Source organism: Corvus brachyrhynchos, unplaced genomic scaffold, assembly GCF_000691975.1.
Source record: "Corvus brachyrhynchos isolate BGI_N302 unplaced genomic scaffold, ASM69197v1 scaffold302, whole genome shotgun sequence".
Taxonomy (NCBI): Eukaryota; Metazoa; Chordata; class Aves; order Passeriformes; family Corvidae; genus Corvus; species Corvus brachyrhynchos.
The window spans coordinates 3,327,316-3,348,489 of NW_008237244.1; the positions used below are offsets into that span (position 1 = coordinate 3,327,316).

At 40.8% G+C, this 21,174-nt stretch overlaps 1 protein-coding gene across 3 annotated transcripts in view; it reads left to right on the forward strand.

Moving 5' to 3' along the window:
* The window catches only part of NIPAL2 (NIPA like domain containing 2), a 56,013-nt gene that overhangs the window by 10,812 nt on the left and 24,027 nt on the right, over positions 1–21,174 (forward strand). For all 3 annotated transcript variants that reach the window (XM_017730366.1, XM_017730365.1, XM_008630727.2), the window contains exons 2-3: positions 8,132–8,200; positions 12,441–12,612. In XM_017730366.1, coding sequence (XP_017585855.1) covers positions 8,132–8,200; positions 12,441–12,612 — 241 coding nt within the window. The remainder of the gene's footprint in view (positions 1–8,131; positions 8,201–12,440; positions 12,613–21,174) is intronic.

Sequence of the window (21,174 nt, forward strand, 5' to 3'; positions counted from 1 at the left end):
AACTGTAATGTGTCACAGGGAGACAGCTGAGCGAACACCAGCCTGCTACCTGTATCTCAAGCCCTTGCAAGAAACATGAATGTGAGACCATTTCTTTAGAGTTTTTTTATTCAAGATTTACATCTTACAGTTTTGAACATAAGTATCTGCAAAATAAAAAGCATCCAGCAGAGTGTTTGTGTGTGTATGTACCCATCTACATACGTGTGAATATTTCAGAGTGCAGGACCTCTTGTTTTTAGATCATCACTGATAATCTAGGAGTTGTTTATATTTAAATGAATAATGCTGCTAAGCAGAAGGTTCTGCCTTCTGGAGTCCACTCATTTTTTTTGCGTTAGGAACTATCTGTAAATGATTAACACTCTCTCTGGAAATGAAACTAGGAGAGCCAAGTGCAAGAGGTGCAGGAAGGAAAGCAAGGAATGATTACAGAGCACCCCTCCTCTGCAGGAGCAGCAGACTGGAAGGGCCTTTGGGCTGCTCATTCCCCTGCCATAAAATCAAGTAATTCTTTTAACAGATGGATCCAACTTCATTCTAAATGCAGTCAGGTCTGTTCTTTTTTCCCTCCCCTGTTGTTAGTCCTGTTAGAATATTTCTGAAATGCCACTGGCTTGTAAGCATTGTGATTTCCTGCCTGTGTTTATACCTGTCTGACATATGTGACTCCGTGTTTCAACAACTGAGCATGTTCACTCAGGTTGTGACTTGGAGCAGCATTTTCTGTGAAGATCAAAGGAAGGGCTAGTTACAGCTAACAGAAGATTATTTGAGTCAGAATGGGAGACAAGCCTGCCTTTGTTTGAAAGTGATACTGGAGAGTGCATGCTGGAAGAGACATGCCATTCCTCTCAACTGGTAAAGGGAGAATTTTATATAAAAATTCTTTTGAGGATTTGGTAAATAATGTATTACATTTCTGTCAGGGTTTTCTGTTTCTGATTGAGGTAGAGTCAGAAATAGCTCATTTGTGCTTCAGTGAGACTTGTACTACAATAACAAGAGGGAATGAGCTATCTGTGCTTGGAGGCATGTTTGTGTGTACATGTAGAGAGAGACATCTCTCCAAGAGTACTCCTTGTGCCTTGCCCTGCCTGATGTAACACTTAACAGCACTATTTACTCAGTTGTTCAGATAGCTCCCTTTTGAGCTTGCCTCCATCTTCCCATAAGCCTTGTATCACCTCTTTGGCTCTCAGTTTAGGGGTCCAAGGGAGCCACATTAAGCAAGGATAGGAACAACACAGCTTCTCAATGTGAGGCAGACTGTAGCTTCTGGGGATTAATATACCTAGGCTTGGAGTGGTCCGGCTTGGACCTTACCTTGTACACCAGGAATTAGACTGGGTCAAACAGGAACATCCAGAAAGCCTGCCCCTGGAAAGCAAAAGAAGTGTATCCCCAAGCCAACTGGCCATTTTGTGGGAGAAGCTGGTCAGGCAGTGCTAGCTTGCCTCCCTGTTTCTCCTGTGGGACCTGGAAACTGACAAAAGTTTATAATCCTATTCTTGCTTTTCCTGGTATGTAATTTCTGTAGTTGCCATGGAGACGATATGTGATGGTACTTGAGAAAATCTTTTTATTAAGATGTTTTCAGATATGATTGATGTTTTTATACAGTCATTTGAGAGGTTTTTATTTGCAATCTAGCAGGCATTATTAAAAACATGAAATGGTCTTTGAGTATGCAGCAAAATATCCCAGAAACTAAAGTGTCCCAAAGTATCACAGGCTATTCACAGAAACAGTGTAAATATCAATTCTGCCCCTTCTCCATTCTCCCACTTATTTCTAGTTTTAAGATTTCATTCCTGAGAATAAGAAATTGAAATTTAGGAGTCGAGGGGTTTGGTTTTAACTCTTCAAAAAGGAAAAAAAATTGCTACTCATAGTGGTCTCTTAAAACTACCTGAAAGCAGGTTGTAGTGAGGTGGGTGAGTCTTGTCTCCCTATTAACAAGTGATAGAACAAGAAGAAATTTCCTCAGGTTGTGTCAGGGAAGGTTTAAATAGTACAGTAGGAAAAATTTCTTCACAGAAAAGGTTCTTAAACATTGGAACAGTCTGCCCAGGAAGGAGGTTGAGTCACCATTCCTGAAGGTGTTTGAAAGATGTGTAGATGTGGTCCTTAGGGTTTAGTGGTAGACTTGGCAGTACTGCATTATTGTTGGACTGAATGATCTTAGAGGTCTTTTTCAATTTAAATAACTCTATCATTCTAGGCTTGTTAACAGTACTGTGGGTGGATATGTTTGTATATAACCTTAGTAAGCATATAAAAAGTTACTTTAGTTACTTTATTTTACAGTTCATGTTCTCCAGCTTGGTTTGTTAACTGCTATGCATATTAATTAAAATAATCAGTGTGATGAATATAAATAGGATCTCATGAAAGTGGTTAAAACACGGAGATAAATAAAAGAGTCCCACTTCCATAGTTGCTGTATCCTCTCAAGTTCCCCCACCTTTTCATAACTTACCAGGCTCTCATTCCAGCCTTTGCAATTTGTCACTTTTCTGGAAAAAGATGTATTTTAAATTTGTGAGGTAGTGTAGTTACCAAGTCTCCTCTCTCTATTCCTAACAAAGATGATGCCAAATGTTTTGATTCTCTCCTCATATATTGAACAACGTCCTTTTTCTTTTGCGTCACAAGGAACAAATCAAATGTATTTTCATTTCATGTTCCCACACTGGTAATTGCCTTTTTACTCTTATTTCAGCTGTCCTTCAGTACTTCATATGGACCTTAACCCATATCTGAGTATATGAATAGCACTATGAAAACCATTGAAATAAGGACCTTGTTTTATTTATACATCTGTAAAGCACTGAGTACAGCCAGAGCTCTGTGAATAATAATAGCTAAATGATAAGCCTCTCCCAATTCCACATGGTAGCTCTTTGAAAAATATGGTTTTTGTTAAGGACTCTGAATTCCTCTTGCTTCAGAGTTAACTCATAATTGGAAGTTCAGAACATGTTCCACCCCTTTCTCTTTTTTTTTTTAATGAGATCCATTGAGGTCTGACAAAATCCCAATTATTGGAAATGGTGCATAGCTTTTGAAACAGTACATGCCATTAAATTTGTTGGGAATACCTTTAGATCACAAATACATAGAGAAATCAAGAAAAAATAGTAACAGTTTAACTAGCCTTGATGAGTGAGCCAACAACAGACATTTAAAGTGTTTAGGTTTTTTTCTGCTCATCAGTTCAATTTATAGCCATAGCAAGTTTCCATAAATAATGGCATATACCTTTTAGTCAATGCAAGTTAAGTTCCTTTTTCTAAGTTTTCATTTTACAGACCTGGCAACTGCAGTTTAATGTGCTTTAGGAAAATACTCATGTAATAAGGATAAATTGCATTTCACCATATAACTGAGTCTCCAATGCAGATTTTAGTCTGCAAGTGATAAACTTACTAGAATTATTGCCAAAGATACAGATTTCATTTGCCATAAACCCCTTATTTTACTTTGACAATAAATAGAGATTTTGCATGTATAATATCATTTTAAAATACTTTCAAAATGATGTGAAAAGGTGCTCTGGTAAATAAGCATCAGGTCCTGCCTGAGTGCTGGAAGCAGGACCGTACCCATTCACTTATTTTGAGTAGCAATGTGCTGCCCCTCCACGTGGCAAATGGATTTCTCCTGACTGATAGTTCAAACCTCCTTTGCCCATGCCTCAGCTTGTGCAGGACTCTCATGTGGCCGGGATGGGGATGCCAGGTGAGCACTGAAGGTGCCTTGCTTGAGGCGAATTTGCCATTTCTTGAGCTTGTTACCTCTGGCAGCCCCTGTGCAGGTCAGTGTCACCCTTGACAAACTGCACAGGGTCACCAGCTTAAAACCCTTCCTGTGGATTGTGAATTTTGACCTACCTTTAGTGTTAAACACTGGCAGGTAGCTTATAAAGAACATAATGGTAACGGGGTATATTTTGGATGGATTATTTCAGGTGCCTAAGCAAGGCAGTGAGGGAGTGGCAGGCCAGAGGAAGGCATTCGTCAAGCCTATTTTGCCACCAAGGAAAATGTTGACAGATCCACAATGTCAGTCCATGGTCTATGTACTCAGGGGTTATCTGGAAGGGACTTCAAAGTGGATAGGTGACTTCCATGGCTTGTTCCAAAACATATTAAGGTGAAGTAAATTAAATTTCTGTATTGTTTTTTATTTTCTGGAAAACTTAAGGGCAAGATGTTTCTGTGACAAGCCTCATGCATTTGGAAGCACTGGAAGAATGTGTCAACAGTTTGAAATCTGGGGTCTGACAAAGTGGCCTGTATGCTCAGACAGATGTTTCAGTGATGAAGAAACTTGCAATTTATGCCAACAGTTTTGAATATTTAAAGCTCTTTCCTGTAGAAGTCCTTAGTTGACTGAAGTAGTACCATGGATCTGAAGTTGTCTGCAGCTGAATTCCCCAACTGAGGTTTGTCTTGAGACTTACGTGTGGGAAGCTCTGCAGTGCTGTGGATGATATCACAACTGGATATCACAACTGGAAACTCAGAGAATATCATTTTTATTACTTATTAAACTGGCTGTTCCACCAGTCCTTTAGTCTCTGAAGGATATTAAATGGCAGACACTGCACAAATAAGGAAGCCTCTCACATGATAAGATGAGAACAGAAGGACTCTGGTGGCCTTTAGGGCGATACAGTAACCATGTTGTGATCTGTCTCCAGTTGCAGGTCATCTTTCATTTGTGTGTGGTTTTACTAGCCTGAGATATGCTATCCTATTTTTTCTCTTCTGTTTGAGTGCGGCTGTATGCGATAACCCTGGTTCCTTAGAAATTACCTGCTGATTTAGGATTCATTCTGATTTGAGATGCTTGCAATGTACTTTTCCTCTTTACTGTGTTTTCCCCTTTATTTATTTAATATAAGAATGTGTGAGTATGTACCTGCATGAGACAATTTTGCCATGCTGTAGCTGCATGGTGTTACTTTACCTTCATCTCGTCTCCCTGAATGGATCCATGTGATATTTGACCTCCTTAGGGCAACGTACTCTGCTCTCAATCTTTAGGGGTCTGTTCAGCCCTGCGTTTGGAAGCCTGGTGCTATCATCATGCTAAGCAGAGCTCATTAACACCTGTCAGCCTGGAGCAGGCAGTGCAGTATGTATGCCAACAGCAACGCTCAGGTGAAACATGTGGTCATTGCGATAAAATGAGCAGAGCTATGAGGGTAAGATTTGAGCCCAGACTGCCACTACACATTTGCGTTGATCATACACATGCACTGTTTTTTCTTGTGCACAGACTAGGAGGTTGCTTAAGGTGGGCACAGAGGAGTGTCACAGGGTAATGATTGTAAGATAAAAGATGGTAGATTTAGACTAGGTACAAGGAAGAAGCTTTTCACAATGAGGGTAGTGAGGCACTGGAACAGCTTCCACAGAGAAATTTTGGATGCCCCATCCCTGGAAATGTTCAAGGCCAGGCTGGATGGGGCTTTGACCAACATGGTGTAGTAGAAGGTGTCCTTGCCCATGGCAGAGAGGCTGGAATTAAATTATATTTAAGGTCCCTTCCAACCCAAACCATTCTGTGATTCTCCAGGAAGAGAATTGACATTTGTAAGATGGTTTCTGCTCAGACACAGGCTGGTCATCATGACAGAAATCTTATGTGTCCCACAGTGATCTATGAGCCAAGCTCACACATACCTGGTGAAGCAACCACTGTGGTGCAAAAGCAGTTGCTGTTCTAGGGAGGACACCCATGACGCAGGGCATTGGAAACCCACTGCTGGAGATTTGATTCACAGCCTCTAGGGGCACGCACTCAGGTCATCATCAGTACCCACACATGGATCTGATTTAGCACATTACTTTAAATGACCAATGGAACACATGACCTCATCCTCTGCTCACCAGCTGCATTGAAGTTTTACCTCCAGAGCTGGATAGAGACCCTTTTGTGGTCTGGCTTAAGATCAGTGGTGTTTCCTTCCTGGAGTGCTGGTTGCCTACTGAGTCCTGAGCAGCGTTTGTGACCCCCAGTGGAAAATTGGGAGGAAGGAGCTGCAAGGGGTTGCATCCTGACATGCAGCCATAATGATAGGATCAGCCTCTGGAAGAAAAAGAGCCTCAGAGAGACTGAGTTCTCTGCTGGGAGTAGTGGGGATTTGTTACAATTACTAATGTAAGTGCAATAAGACGATGGGGTAAATGAAGTGGCAGTTTCTGCTTTCTATTCCCTGCTGTCTCCTTTTTCTTTAACACTTCATGATGAGGCTGACAAGGCCACTTCTCCACCTCCTCACAAGGGAGCATGTTGTCATTTAAACAGTACAAGTCTTCGGGAGCAAGAAAAAAGTTTTTATTTAGTTGCTGTTTTTTGAAGCTGCTGTGTGTGCAGGATGAAGTTGTCAAACTTTGGGCAAGATCAGTGCTCAGGATTTGATGCTAGAGCATTAAGGCATAAGGAAGCAAAACCCAACCCCTCTGCTTCTGCAAGGCTGGGGTGGTGTCCATGTGACAGCACTTCCCCAGAGTGGAAGGAGGCTGCTGTGTCCCTATAACAGTGCTGATCTCAGCAGAGATGTCTGTGCTGCGGTGTGCTGAGATGTCTCATCACACACTTTCCACTGGCTCCAGTGACATATGTTCCCAGAGCGTGAAAAACACAGTGTGTGTGTGAGAGCCCAGAACATGCTGCTGGAACACCCACTGGAGGATCCTGAGGAAACGATGCAAGAGGGGAAGGACCTCCAGTGGCCATGCACCAGAAGCTATGGGCTGAACTCTTGAGTAATGCTTCTCACTGAACGCTTATTGTACCCAGGTTGTGGCACTGATGCTGTAATAGTTAGCAGAGTGAGCCCTCTCACTTCCTGCATTCTTGTCTCTGAATCCCCTTGCACCCATCAGTCACGTCTTGGTGACACCTGGCAGGCAGCCAAGCACTTCACTCGGAGCAGTTCTGTTGTCTGCTTCTCCTGCCCACTCTAAGCCACTACAGAAACATATGGGCTGGAAATGGTTGGATTCTGCTGTTTGGCTTAAATAAGAATATTATAATCGATTTGTAATAAGGCTGTTGTTCCTTCACACTTTTGGGAATGCCTTTTCTTAGTCTGGGAATACCTAGCCAAGGCAACAATCTCCCCCCCACGTGCTTCCTGGACAACTTGTTGCTCCTTATAAATGTTGACGGGTAACAGTCTCTGTGGCTGGTAGGCACTGCCTGTTCAGAGTTGTCCAGGGACCTTCTTGGATAAGTATCATGAAACCTGAGGCTGTGAGCATAGAGTTGGATGGTGCTTTACAGCCTGCAAACAGTTGTTATGCTGGGTTATATTACCATGACCTTGTTTATAAAAACTGATGGTATGTTTGTCTTTTCTACAAGCTAATGGGGCTCCTCATAGCTCTGTAGAAGTGACCTTGAATGGGTTTTTAATACACTTAGGATGGCTTGCAATGCGTCAGAACATTTTGAAAGTGGACAGGGAGCTCTATCAAGTACCTGTTGTTTGACCTTGCTGAAATGGCATCTTTAAATGACTGCTTTCCAAAATACTGAATCCTGCTTGAATGTTTTTAATTTCTTGGCTTCATAGAAAGTCTGCAAATCTTACTGAAAATTAGACAGTCTGATTAGGAAATTATTTGATGAAATAACACAATACATTGAAGAAACTGTCAGGAGACCTATGATCCTGGCTGCCCTGTCAAATAGTGGATATGTTAACACATAAGATAATGGTGTTCCAATAGGAATGGTTTGATTGATAATGATTTTCCTTCAGGATAATGTAAAAACCAGGCCCTTTTCTGGGGGGAAAAAAGCCCTGTATGTGGTTTTCAATGCAAACCTGCCTAGTTTTTTCGTTCATGAGATTTAAGAAGGTGTTCTACTGAAGGACAGCAAAACCACTGACACGCCCTTTCCATTTCCACTTGTTTACTACTTAAGCCCTAGACAAATGTGCAGAGGTATTTCTTATCACTTTACTCACTGCAGCATGAACTCAGTGACTGAAAAGTAAAATAATTTGATTTTGATTGGGTTATAATGTGCTATGAGAAAACCACCATTATATTGTTCTTCTTAAACTAATAATTATTTTTGTATTTCTTTGTTTTGTGATTTGCAGACTCAGCTCTTGGGAGTTTTACTTGCTGCTGCTTCAAATTTTCTCATTAGTGTCTCTTTGAATATACAGGTATGATATGGTTTCTCTTTATTCAGAGTTGTTTACATTTAGCAAGTAGTTACATTGCAGTTTGGTTTTGGTGAAGTTCAAAATGCAAAATTGTTGCATTTAATAAACCTTCTCTCTTTCATTAACTGTAATCTAGCAGTGCCCTGCTCTAGTTTCTGGAAGTTGGGAGTTGTTGGGAGCTCTCAACCTGTTCTGTGCTGTGATTGTCATACAGGAATAGAAGAAATGGTTATAACTCCTCCTCCTTTGAATGTGCCAGAAGGAAATACCAGCTGCGACTCACTTGTGGTCCCACTGAACCTGGGAGGAAGGAAGGATACTATGAGAGACAGTATCAAAAGCTTTGATGAATTCCAAAAAGATTACATTAACTGGCTTTCCTAGATCAACTAGGTGGGTTACCCTATTATAGAAGGAAATCAGGTTTGACAAGCAGAACTTTCTCCTCATGAAGCTGTGCTGGCTGTGACCAATGACTATGTTGTCCTCCAGGTATTTTTCAATACGTCCCAGAATAATCTCTTCCATTATTTTACTGGCACTGAAGTGAGACTGACAGGTGTATATTTTCCAGGGTCTCCTTCTTGCCCTTCTTGAAAAGTGGGACAATGTTCACCAGCTTCCAGTCAGCTGGGACCTCTCCAGATCCCCAAGACTGCTCAAAAGCAATCGAGAGAGGCTTTGCAATTATATCAGCTAGTTCTTTGAGGATTCTTGGATGAATCCCATCAGGCCCTATAGATTTGTAGGGATCCAGCTGGAGCGGTAGATCCTGAACAAGTTCAGGGTTAGCTGGGATTTGATCATTCTCACAGCCATGGTCCTCCAGCTCAGGGTACTGAGACCCCCTTGGTCTGTCATCCTTGTTGAAGACAGAGGCAAAGAATGCCTTAAACACCTCTGCCTTGTCCATGTCCCTGTTTGTGAAGTGCCCATCCTCATCCTGTAACAGGCTGATGCTATTTCTATGCTACCTTTTGCTATTATATGTCTGAAAAATCTCTTTTTATTGTCATCCACATTTCTGGCCATCTTCAACTCCAGCTGAGCTTTGGCCACACAAACTTTCTCCCTACAGTGGCAAGCTGCATCTCTGTATTCTTTCCAGGTCACCTGACCTTGCTTCCACTGGGCACACACTTTCCTTTTTTCTCTTATTTCCAAGGGAAGATCCCTGTTCAGCCAAGCCAGTCTTCTGCCTCTTCTGCTTGACTTCTGACATTGGGGAATTGCTGCTCCTGTGTTCTTAGGAGGTGATGTTTAAAAAGTGACCAGCACTGACAGACCCCAGCACTACAAAAACATTTCCCAGGGGACTTTTCTAACTAGTTCCCTGAGCAGCCTGATGTCTGCTCTCCTCATGTCCAGAGCTGAGGTTTTGCTGCACTTTTCCTCCTGTCAACAAAGATTTTAAACTCGAGCATTTTGTGGTCTCTGTGGCAAAGATGGCGCCAGTCACCACACTGGTGACGAGATCTGCTCTGTTGACAAGCAGCAGATCAAAGAGGGCCTCTTTCTGAGTCTGCTCCCTGAGGACCTGTTCCATAAATGCATAAAGACGTAAAGGTTTTAGGAATACTGGACCCCAAAACAACTTTGACCAATTTAGCTTTTTTTCCTGCAATTAAGATAATCTGAGTAAACACTATTTAAATCATAAAAGTAATGGGAGGTGCTGCCCTTACAACTGTGGTAAAGGGTTGTGGGATGTCATTTATAAAATCCTTTCTGTTTTAATAATTAGAATACATACTCAGTAGAAAGTTAAATTTTTCATTATAATCTCTATCTTGTAGACATCATTGTATTTTTAGGTCTTCTAACAAAAGTTTTTAAAGCACAGAAAACACTGTTGTGTAAATTGTCCAGAAGAAGTATTTTTGCTAGCTGGTATTTTAGAAGTTGTACAGGCCTCATATAAAGCTATTTCTTGCTTTTTCTGTAAAGGATGAAACAGAAAGTTGTGGAATATGAAATCTTCTATTCATAGTAACCCACTTCATTAATGGTAGAAGGTTCTTCAGTGGTTCCCTCCTATTTTAAACATCATTAGCTGGAGAATCCCATAGAAAGAAACCTGTTTAGCCAGAGGTGGTAGGCAAGTTGAGGTGACTGCTGCCTCTCCAACATGAGTTCCAGCCTGCTGGTGGTGACAGCACTAGGACAGGCTCTAGGAAGACCTCTGAAGTTGAAGTGGAAAGGTAAAGGTGAAGTGAAGAAAAGTGAAGTGGAAATTCAGTCTAGCCATAATGATGAGGTTGTTCAGACTTCACATCTTTTGTCTGCTGAGGGTACTGGATGTCAAAGTAGATGCTTTGCAAGGGGATGTACTGAGGCATAAAGGCTGACTTCTGCTGACAGCCATAATCATAACAGCCCTTCCTGGATTTGAATGATCAGCTTTTTAAATGCTGGTTAGGAAAACCCAATAGCTCTCACTGCCATTTGACAGAAAGTTTAAACTGAATTTTTTTTATCCTTTAAATTATGTTTTTCTCCATTCTTCTAAATATGAATAATGACTTTCCCTAGATCTCAACATTTATCTTCACACTCCTATTAATGGGACAGGCCAAATTTTTTTATTCTCTGTCCCTCTCTGATCATGCAGTCCATTATCCTGCTTCTCCTCCCTCTAGCAGCTATAACTGAGTTATAAACAGCCTCCATCTAAATACCATTTGCACACATTACTGTGCAGAGAAGATGGACATCTGGAGAACGAAGGCTGTAGGGGAGTTGCTGAGCTCACCATCCTGTGTTCGCTTCACATCTTTAAATCTCACTATGCCCTCAAAAGTTAATCCTACAAGATTCTGGGGTGAAAACGCATCTCAGGATTCAGTTAAAAACTTGTCCTATTTAATTTTCGGCAGAAACTTGTATTCTTGAGTGATAATTTGAATAGTATTTAATATTAATTTCATCTGTATCTTTGTTGGACTTTTTTTGTTTCCTTGTTTATAAAAATGGAAAATCCTGGATGTTACTGTGAAGAACATCTGTCTCAAGTTTGATTTCCTTTTGCTCTTTTTCTCCTTGGAGGGCTAAACTTCTTCCTAGAATTTCATCCCTTGAACAGGTTCCACAGCATGAAGCTCCAATAATGTGCTGCATCTTCTCAACAAGGGCACTGACTAGGACTATGGGGTGTTATAGACTTTGCTGTTGGCCCATACTCTATCAAGTAGCCTACAGAGAAGGATGAGAGTATGAGGAAAATTCTTTACAACCTCCCCAGGCTCTGCAGGGAGACTTCTAAAGTCAGATAGCAAGTGACGGAGAAAAAATTTCTTTTACCACCACTTGTACTGTAATAACTGTATCATTTGATTCCCACCTTTTTTGACCCATGTGCAGAGAAACTGGAGAGCAATTTAAGAAAGGAAATGATAATCTGCAGAATTAATGTGGTAAACATTGCATCATTCCCAGTTACGACACTTTCTTGATGGAGACTGCCTGGACTCTATTTCAGAAGATCAGTGTGATCAAAGACAAATTACCGTTCCATGTACAGGTTCTTGCTGTACAGCCAGAGAGAAAACAATTACAACTTGTGTCAATGACACCTTCTTCATGTACCAGGAAGTGTTGATGAAGTATTACTTGAGTATATGTTATACCTGTGCCAACTGTTTTTTCTTTAGAAAATAATGCTTTACTTGTGATCTCCTTCTAAGGTCAAACAGGAGATTGTAGCCAAATCATAAATTCTATTTAATTAATTTAGAGTCCTCCCTACAGAACATGTGATTAAGTGCTGCCTTTTCCATTTTGAAATGATATTTCTGGCGAGGATAGATTTCATGGACAGGAACACCCTGTTGTCTGTTCCTCCTGTCCCAGTTTGTTGCCACAGTTCTGATTCTGCCCTGTCTCCTGCCTTTGAGTGTTTCCAGATTCAGAGCACAACTGCTGAGCTTTGCTTTGAGACAAGAACAGATGTGTGTGGTGATAGCTAGGAAGCACTAGCTAGTACTCACTTAGCATTTTTTGGGTTTATTCAGAGGCCTGACTTTTCAGCCCTTTCCACCATGGTGGAGAAAGCACATCTGAAGCAGCACTGAGTTAACACAAAGCTCTGCAGCAACAAGCTCAAAGTCATGTTTAAAAAGAAAACCTCGATGCACCTGCAACTTGAAGTTGACAACCCCCTTAATTATTCCCCTTTTGTCAGACATAAGAACACAATGGAAGTCTTTCTATTCATGCCTGTTCCTAATAATTAATTTTCTAGAAATGCGCTCATCGCCGACTGGTTTGCCAAGCAGAGCAGAAGCCCTACTACACGAGCAAGCTATGGTGGTGTGGGATTGCCCTCCTAGGGCTTGGAGAGGTGGGCAATTTCACAGCCTACGGATTCGCCCCCATTGCTCTTGTCGCTCCACTGGGATGTGTTTCTGTTATAGGTGAGACGATTTGCCATTTCTTGCTTGGGTATATGCTTTAATCAAATGCTTGCTTGTGGCTAGAGGAATAATACCACAGAAACTGCAGCAGGAACAAGAGGAAAATGTTGATGTCGTGGTTTGAAAAGAAATTATTCATATAATTACATGAGCTGACAGTTTGACAAAAACTGTCTACTTAAACCAAAGACTCTTCTAATATATTTCTTTTTCCATGGTTTTGTCTTTTGCGTCACTCTGTGCTCTGCTAGTTCCTGCCCAGTGCTGTAACTGTTGCCAGCTCTGCAAGCCCCCAAAGAGGGGGACTGGCATCCTGCTGCACGCACAGAGCTGAGCTCTGATCCTGAGTACCTACAGCGTATTTGCTGTGTTACCATCACAGCAAGTGGTTTCTGCTACCTCTTCCTTGCCCATCACCATGATTCATGTTGATGTGGGTAAACTTGCTTGACTCTCTGGAGTGTGTGACAAAAAGGGCCTAGAAATTTCCAGAAATGTTTAGTACATTTACAGGCATTATTAGACATGTTCATTTGTTCCTTTATGTACAGATTAATTGGACTTTAGCTGCAGTGATACGATCTCGCTCTTTACTTCATGTGGGGTTTTTTGTTATTAAGGTGCTCAGACAGTATGAGATGTCTGTTTCTTTGACAAAGTAACACATTTAAAAATATGTCTTCATTTTGTACTAGTGTAAAGCAGGGTAGACAGGGAAATATTGTACGGAGGCAGTAAAAACAGGAGTACAGGGTGCAGCTGCATCCCTTAACCTAGACACTTCACATCCACAGCTGAAACATCCCGGACTGAGATATCTCAACAGTTCTGAATATGCTGGAGCTCATTTACTTGCTATTTGCAAGTGATAACAGTTCATGGCCAGCAGCTACCAGTTGCATGCTTGGAAGTGACATTGCAGTGAGTGATTCTCCATGGGGAGGTAGAAAAGGTGAATTATCTTCCCTATGGACTGCCTGGCTGCAGTGGAAGGAAGCAGCTAACCATGTGTGGGTGCAATTTAGCAGAGAGAGGGGGAAGGAAACTGCAGGCAATTTACTGTGACCTTTAATGTTAAATTATTGCAGAATTTCAGATATAAAGCCATGTTAGTTCTTTATAGTAGGAAAGATTTCTCAAAGAAAGGAATGAGATATTACCTGAGTTGAAAATGTAAATTAATATGACATATCCCAGTGTGATTTTGGTGGCAGTAGTTATATCTTTAACAATTGTAGGCATTGTCAGACATCTCTGAACATCAAAGAATATTGACCAATCTCATTTGTTGCCCAAACTGAATAAAATGCAAATAGCGAAAATGAGAAAGAAAAAGCAAAAAGCAGTGAGTAGGAAAAAAGACGTCAATATTTATTAAACTGAAAAAGATGAGATCACATTTAGGGTTGATTTTTATCCAAGCAGATTCCTTCTTTGCTTTTGCAAAATGCGAAGAAACATTGCATCTGGTGCTTCCTTCATTCTCCCCTTCCCTTATTTATAACAAATACCAAAAACCATTTTCCTAACTGTTATGTCTTACCAAAATTCTCATCTGCTTTTTTTATTTTTAATGGCCCAGAATGATTATTCTGGAAGATTCCAGAAAGCACATTATCTTATATTCCATTCCCATAAATCAGCTGATAGTATCCATTTCATAGCCCAAACAATAGAAATACCTGAAATTTTATTTAGTCTAGCAGACATTCCCTTAAGGAAGGGCAAGTAAAAATTGTGTAGACAGCCAATTACAGCAATAACTTCCCAGTAACGCTTCCTACTACAAGATACTTTCCTGTCTTCTGAAATTAAAGCCAGAGAGATTTTAATTTTAAAAGAGTTCATCATTTAGGGCAATGACAAACTGACCAAGTCAAATGTGTATCATCTGCTAACAACTGGGCAATGGGTAGTTTAGGCAGCAGGTCTTCCAATTTAAAAGATCAAAAATATTTTTCTCATTAAGTTGTGACCTCTTTTAAGTGGTGGAGGGTGGCCTTTGCAGAGTCTAGCTGACAGGTTTTGTTGAGGTATTGTTTGTTGGGGTTCCTCCCCCCTGGCATGGGGTCCTGTGAGAGGGGACCCTGGAGTAGAGGCACGGCCTGCAGGGTTTCCCTACTTCCTGGTCAGTCCTGTTCCCCATTGGTTGTTTTGTGTTCCCCTGCCCGAAAAGGACCCTGCTGGTCCCGTGATTGTGAGGTTCTTCCGCAGGACCCCGGCCATGCGGCTGGAAAATAAAGATCTCTGAAACATCTGTCAAGAATCGGTCCCTATTTTCTTTCCACGGGCCTCGCTGTCTATACATGTTGCAGAAATCCCAGCAGCAGCAATTGTTGAATTTGTGTCTTTCATAAATTAATATTTTTTAATGAACAAATTAAGTACTGGATAACAAACTCCAAATGTGTACCTCAACCCTAAGTCCAAACTCCTGAGAAGCATTTTGTTCCCAAATTCAGTGTCAACATGTCCCATATGGTAAGGGCTGACTTTCACTGACATTGGAAATGCAGTACATACGGTGTACTGAAGAGAAATGTGCTTTGCAGTATGTCCAGTCACCTAGGGGATTCTCTGCAAATCCCTGTGACTCTGGGTTTGCAGGGAAAGTTTCCTTTGCTTGGAAAGCAGGGTTTGGAGGAGGATAAGGCAGACAGGAGTCTCTGCCCAGGATGGATTTGGGCTGTACCCGTCATATATCTCCAGACTTCTGAGACAGGAAGCATCTTAAAATAGATGGAGCCAACATCTATTATGCTCTGCTACCACACTTAACTATATTCAACTGAATTTTGCACGTAACCCGGAATCAATTAAATAGTGAAAAGTTTTTGCCTCTTTCTATTGAGCTGGATGCTTCCAGTGTTGTGTTTTAAAAAGAATATAGCACCAAAGATCATGAATTGGCATGGCACCAAGGGATTTAAATTTTTTTTTTTTTTTATAATTAAGCTAGAAAAACTATATTTTTCTTCTTACACAGTGTAAGTATTTCTGTGTGTGGTTGCAATGATGCAAGCTCTACATCTGTTCAGGGTTTTAAATAGTTTGAGAAGACAGCAGTTGTTTTCTTCAAGAGGAGAAATTAGTAAATTTTTAAGAGTGGAGGAGTAATACATGTTTGATGTGATCATTAAGAAACTTTCTATACTTAAAAAGTAAAACTCATGTTTTACACGTAGCTTGGGTAATTTTAGGTTGCAGTGGTTTTTAGCTCATCATCTTGCTTTTGCCTGCAGAAATGACTTGGGGATGGAAAAGGTGAGGAGAGGCCAGTGGTGTTGGAGATAATTTCTTCTGCAGTTTTCATCATTCTATGGGGAGTTGTTTTACACTTGACTCACTTAGCCTGACGTTGTTAAGATCCCTTTGCATTTTTATGTGCTCCCTGTAAACAGTAGTGGGGTGCTTTAGGCTTTGAAAAGTTATATTCCTGATGTACTTCAGGAAGATTCTCAGATACTCTTGTAGAAATTGATTTCTCCCACTCACTGTAATGTAATATCTTTGTGGCCCAAGAACTTGAGATTTTGAGGACTCTGTTACTAATGATATCTAGGAAACATTCACCAAATTATTCTTTAAAATACTTGATTTGTACTTGTCTAGAAGATGCAACAAAAGGATTTTCAGGGTTTTTGCTTCTCTCTGCACTGTGTATTTCCTATAATCCAGGTTACAGAATTAAGCTCACCTTAACGGTCTCTCTTTTGAGCACTTTCTCAGATGGGGAAAAATTTTTCATGTTTTGTTCACTACTTTTCCAGTACTAATCTTTGATCATGTTAGAAATGTTACAGGTTCAGTGTCCAGGACAGCTATCAACAACTATCTGTAATGTCTTTCTTTATATTTAGTGTAGCATTAATATCCGTCATATAAACTAAGAATGGGTTTTAGTAGTCAATTAGATGTAATAAATTTGTTCCCAGGTGTCATTTGAGCTCCAGCAATTAAATGCACTACATAGGTCATCATCTCTCCAGATTTTCCTGACTCTGTGGCAGACTACAATAGCTTGAGTTTAGGGATGGATTGAAGCATCTGCAAGTTTTTCAGTACTGGGATGGTCCTGAATCCCTTCAGCTTGGAAGATAGGCTGAGGGTCTGTTCATATAAAGCAGACTTTGAGGTCACATCTTGAAATGTGACTGGCCACAACTGCATCCTCGTAACTTGAGCACTGCTCAACTGATTTAGGGTAAAATCAACCAGGTGAACTTAAACTGCTTGATTAAATGGAAGCACACCCTTAATTTGCATAAAACAGAGTAAATTCTTGGTCTCAAAATGAAATATTGTTGCACAAACTGAGAGAGGTGCATTAGTCTTTGAATCATGTCTAGTTCTCTTCCCTTGGTGTTTCATCCAGACCAGTGGTGAAATGGGTACAAAAGTATTCTTCTGGACGGGTGAGTTTAAATGCCTTTACCTGACTGAGTCTGTTAAGCTTAAGAAAATGAACATTTGAAGCAAATATTAAATTCTGTGGTTTGTTTTTGGTTTTTTTTTAACTATTGGAGAAGACAGAAGTAGTGCAAGCTGTCTATGCATTTATGAGGAGAGCACTAATCTTTTTAAATAGTACATAAAGCTCATCTAGGAATTGAAAAGAGGAAAAGAAAGGATATACTAATATTTGAATTTATGAACAGTTGTGACAAAAATTAGTGTAAGACTTGACAGTAAAAAAAGAGGCAAAAAGATCATAAATAGCTTGAGAATCAGGAAAATAGCTTAATAGTGAAATATAGTGAAATAGTTCTGCATAGGAAAAATAAATCATGCACCCTCACTTGAGTTTTTTATGGCTGGATTGGATGAAATACAGAGAATACATACTATGAATCAGTATGTATTTTCTATCTTTTACTACTTCTGTTGTGTATTATCCCTTTCTTAAAGAAACAAACAAAACCCAATCCTAACTGCAGCTTTCATGTCTAGGAAGCAGAGGAGTTATTTTGTGAGCTGGATTCTCACCATTCATTGTCTGCTGGTGGCAGAACCCACACATCACACTGGTCTTTATTTCTATTTGTGCTGCAGAAAACCTACATATTGAGACAACTGTAAAGGATCACTCTCCTAAGAGAATGAGCAGCTGACTGAGCTATGTGCAGCACCATTACAGCCCTTCCTCAAGGCACTTAATTGCATATCATGAAGAAACTCTAAATTTTTTATCATTTTTTCAATTTACATTGAAATTCACATGCTGCAATGAATAAAAATTCATTCAATAATGTGAGTATATGATCATTCAATATATAATGAATATATTCATTCAATAACAAATGTAAACCAGCCTGGTTTATGCTGATGTATGAAAAGATGAAGATTTTTAGATAACAATTAAGCTCCTGAACAAACCCCTTCCCCCATTTCCCACCCAACAGTTTTTATGTATCATGATTTTGATGTAGTGTCAAATAATATTTTCCATTTGAGTTTCATGAGCATTCAGAAAGGCTCTGTCATATAGATACAAGCATTTTACAGGACCTATTTACTTCTCAAATTATGGATATTCATATAAGCATGCAATCAAGGCATGGAACAAACCCAAGGATTACATCAGGATATATTGGTTCTGTAATGTTTAATCCTTAACAGATCATCTCCCAGATTTTCTGCCCTTCTCTTTGCATTGTCACTGGCCATGGGAGTTGGATCTCTGCCTACTTTTGAAAGTTTTACCTTAATAATTAGTGAAAAAGCTAAAAATTATTCTGATTCACCTAAAAGTACACAAGTCTTCTCAGATGACCAGGGATGCAGTCTTTGCTTTGATAACTTGACAGCTGATAATCCAGGCCTAGGGTTGTGCATGTTCTGTGTTCCCAAAGCCAGTGATTCAAAACCAGCAAGGCTTCAGAACAGTGATAAATTGCTTGTTTTGTTGCTGAGCTATTGCCAGCTTACTCTTTGACACAATTTTTGGTCTGCATTTCTGTATTGTTGTATTGTATTGCTGACCAATAAAAAAAAATACCAAGAAGAAGAAAACTATCCCTCACTCTGACACAGATCTCAATCTCTATAACTGTCTATAGCTTTTTTAAAAAAATAAAGCAAACAAAAAACCCATTGCAAACACATATTAATACTTTTCAGCACAGCAATTGCCCAAGTTCCTCAGTCTATTCACTCATAGAGTTAATGTTCAATAGTTTATTAACCACATCAGTATAATGGTGGAAGAGGAGGAAGCACGGTTTCTGTGGAGGGAGAACAAGAGAACCCTGGCATGGGAAAGGGAAGATTGGGGCTGAGTGGTAGGGAGTTAAACTTACGCTGTGGTGATGGGATGAAATCAAGGTGAAGGAGAAGTGGACTAGGAGGAAAGTATGGGGGTATAACATCACTGGTAGAGAGGAGGAGGGGTGGGAAGATGAGAGACACCACACCTGTGATCTGAGGGAGGGTGGGAAAGGAGTGGAGAGTCTGGGGAGTTTCAGCAGGTCTGCATTTAAGAACTGAATTTAGGATAAAGTAAGGGCTTATATTCATGTATCTGGTAGGCCTAGTTATAGCCTCTGGGTGCCCACTTACTCTCTTGCAAAAAGTTCACAAGACCTAGGATAACTCAGGTTAGAAGGAACCTTCAGAAAGTGCCTAACACAACCTCCTGCTCAAAGCAGGATCAGCTTGGAGGCCATCCAACAGAGAGGAGATGGCATTGAGTGTGTGTTGGCCTTTTAGAATGTTGTTTTAAACTGCCTTTTCTGGAAGAGTTAATGTCTTAAGCAACTGAGTGCACCTGAGATTGTGAGTGGGAGCACAGAGGAGCTAAGGAAGAGGAGCAGAGCAGCTGGGAGGGCTGTGGATTTCTCACTGGGCTCCTGGGGAACACTTTGGTGTCTTTTGTCTTGCCAGCCAGAAAAAGCTGCAAAGCCAGCAGAAAGCAAAATTAGCAAACACCAGCCTGCATTCCCAGGGCTCCTTTCATACCCCTCCTCCCTGGCCCATCTCCAACAAGACAGCCAGCTCTTGGTTTCTTTGCTTTAATCTGATTCAAACCTACCTTGAAAATTGAATTATATGAAAGACAGTCCCAAAGTCAAACTTGGGAGCTTAAACCCCAGGTAACTAACAAAATAAAAGTAAAATTAAAATGTCATGTTCTCTTGGCTGTGCTACCATAGCTTGCTTAAAATTTAGTCCTGGAGGTAACAGCCAGAGTTTGAGGGGCTCCTGATCAGTCATGTATATTTTCTAGCATCTCATCAGGTCTGTGTAACTGTTCTCTGCTTATTCTCTTAGGTTTACCCTATTTCGTTTTCTTCTTCACTTGAATGAAAATGGAGCATTGGCAGCTTATCCACAAAGACAGTTGTCTTTTGTGTTCAGAGTACCTCCTGGGTCTCATTCTCCTCACCTTGGTACCTCACCTCTTACTTCAGTTTTTTCTCTACTCCTAGGTGGTCTAATATATGTTCTTCAAACCTCTCCTATTTTTGGATTCCTCTACATATTACTCTACATCATAAAGAGTATTAATTATACATAGATTCTCTTGAGCTCATGATCGCTGGTGCATTACCAGCTATCTCTGGAGACAGAGCTTGCTGCATTTGAATGCATTATTAAAGCCAATGACAGGCTGAGTGACAAGTTTCATTATCTGGCTGCATTCCAGCACATCCTTGTGCCCACTGCCAGCCTCAGAGGTTGTGCGCCCCCCCCCTCCCCAAGCTGACACTTGGGCGTAACTCATCTTACCCCAAATGGGATGCCAACAGTGGAATTGCATTTACTAGACCTCTGCTGAATGCAGAGAGCCCAGACATGGAGTACTCAAAACAAACAAACAAACAAACAAACAACAACAGCAAAAAAAATCACTGAGATACCAGTCCTTTAAGCAACAGGTCTTTGCTGTGACAGAGACTGTCTAGGTGAGTGGGCTGAGGTGGGATTTGTGAAAGCTGTGAGAGCAGGGAGACAGAGCAGTAATTAATTCCTGCACTATATTGGATGTTGCTGCTTCTTTCCTGGTTTTTGTCCCTTCTTTTTTCTCTCAACATAGGTAGCTCTGCTATTACCAGTGTTGCCTGGATACCATCAGTGTCTTCACTCCAGCAAAGTCATCACTGAAAAATTGAATAAAGAAAACCGTATCAGGCAACTTAATTTCAATGAGGCATTTTCAGTTGAAGATCCTTTTATTGCACTTACTCATTTGCACAGATCCCCATCACTCTTGATACAGTTTAATTTTATGACTTCTGCTATATCTGATTTTCTACTGAGTGGAAAACAGAGGCATGATTGTTACAGCAGGGATTACTGTAACAAGCATATATCAAACCAGGAGTCCCGTGGAAAAGAATATATATGGACAGATTCGTGGTAGATGTTTCAGAGAGATGTTTATTTCTCCAGCCGCATGGCTGGGGCTCTGCGGAGGAACTGTTACAGTCACCGGACCAAGGGTCCTTCTGCCCGCGCAGGGGAACACAAACCAACCAATGGGGAACGAGGCTGAGCAGGGGCAGGGAAACCCCGTGTCTGTCCCCTCAGGGCCCCTCTCCCAGGGCTCCATGGCGGGAGAGG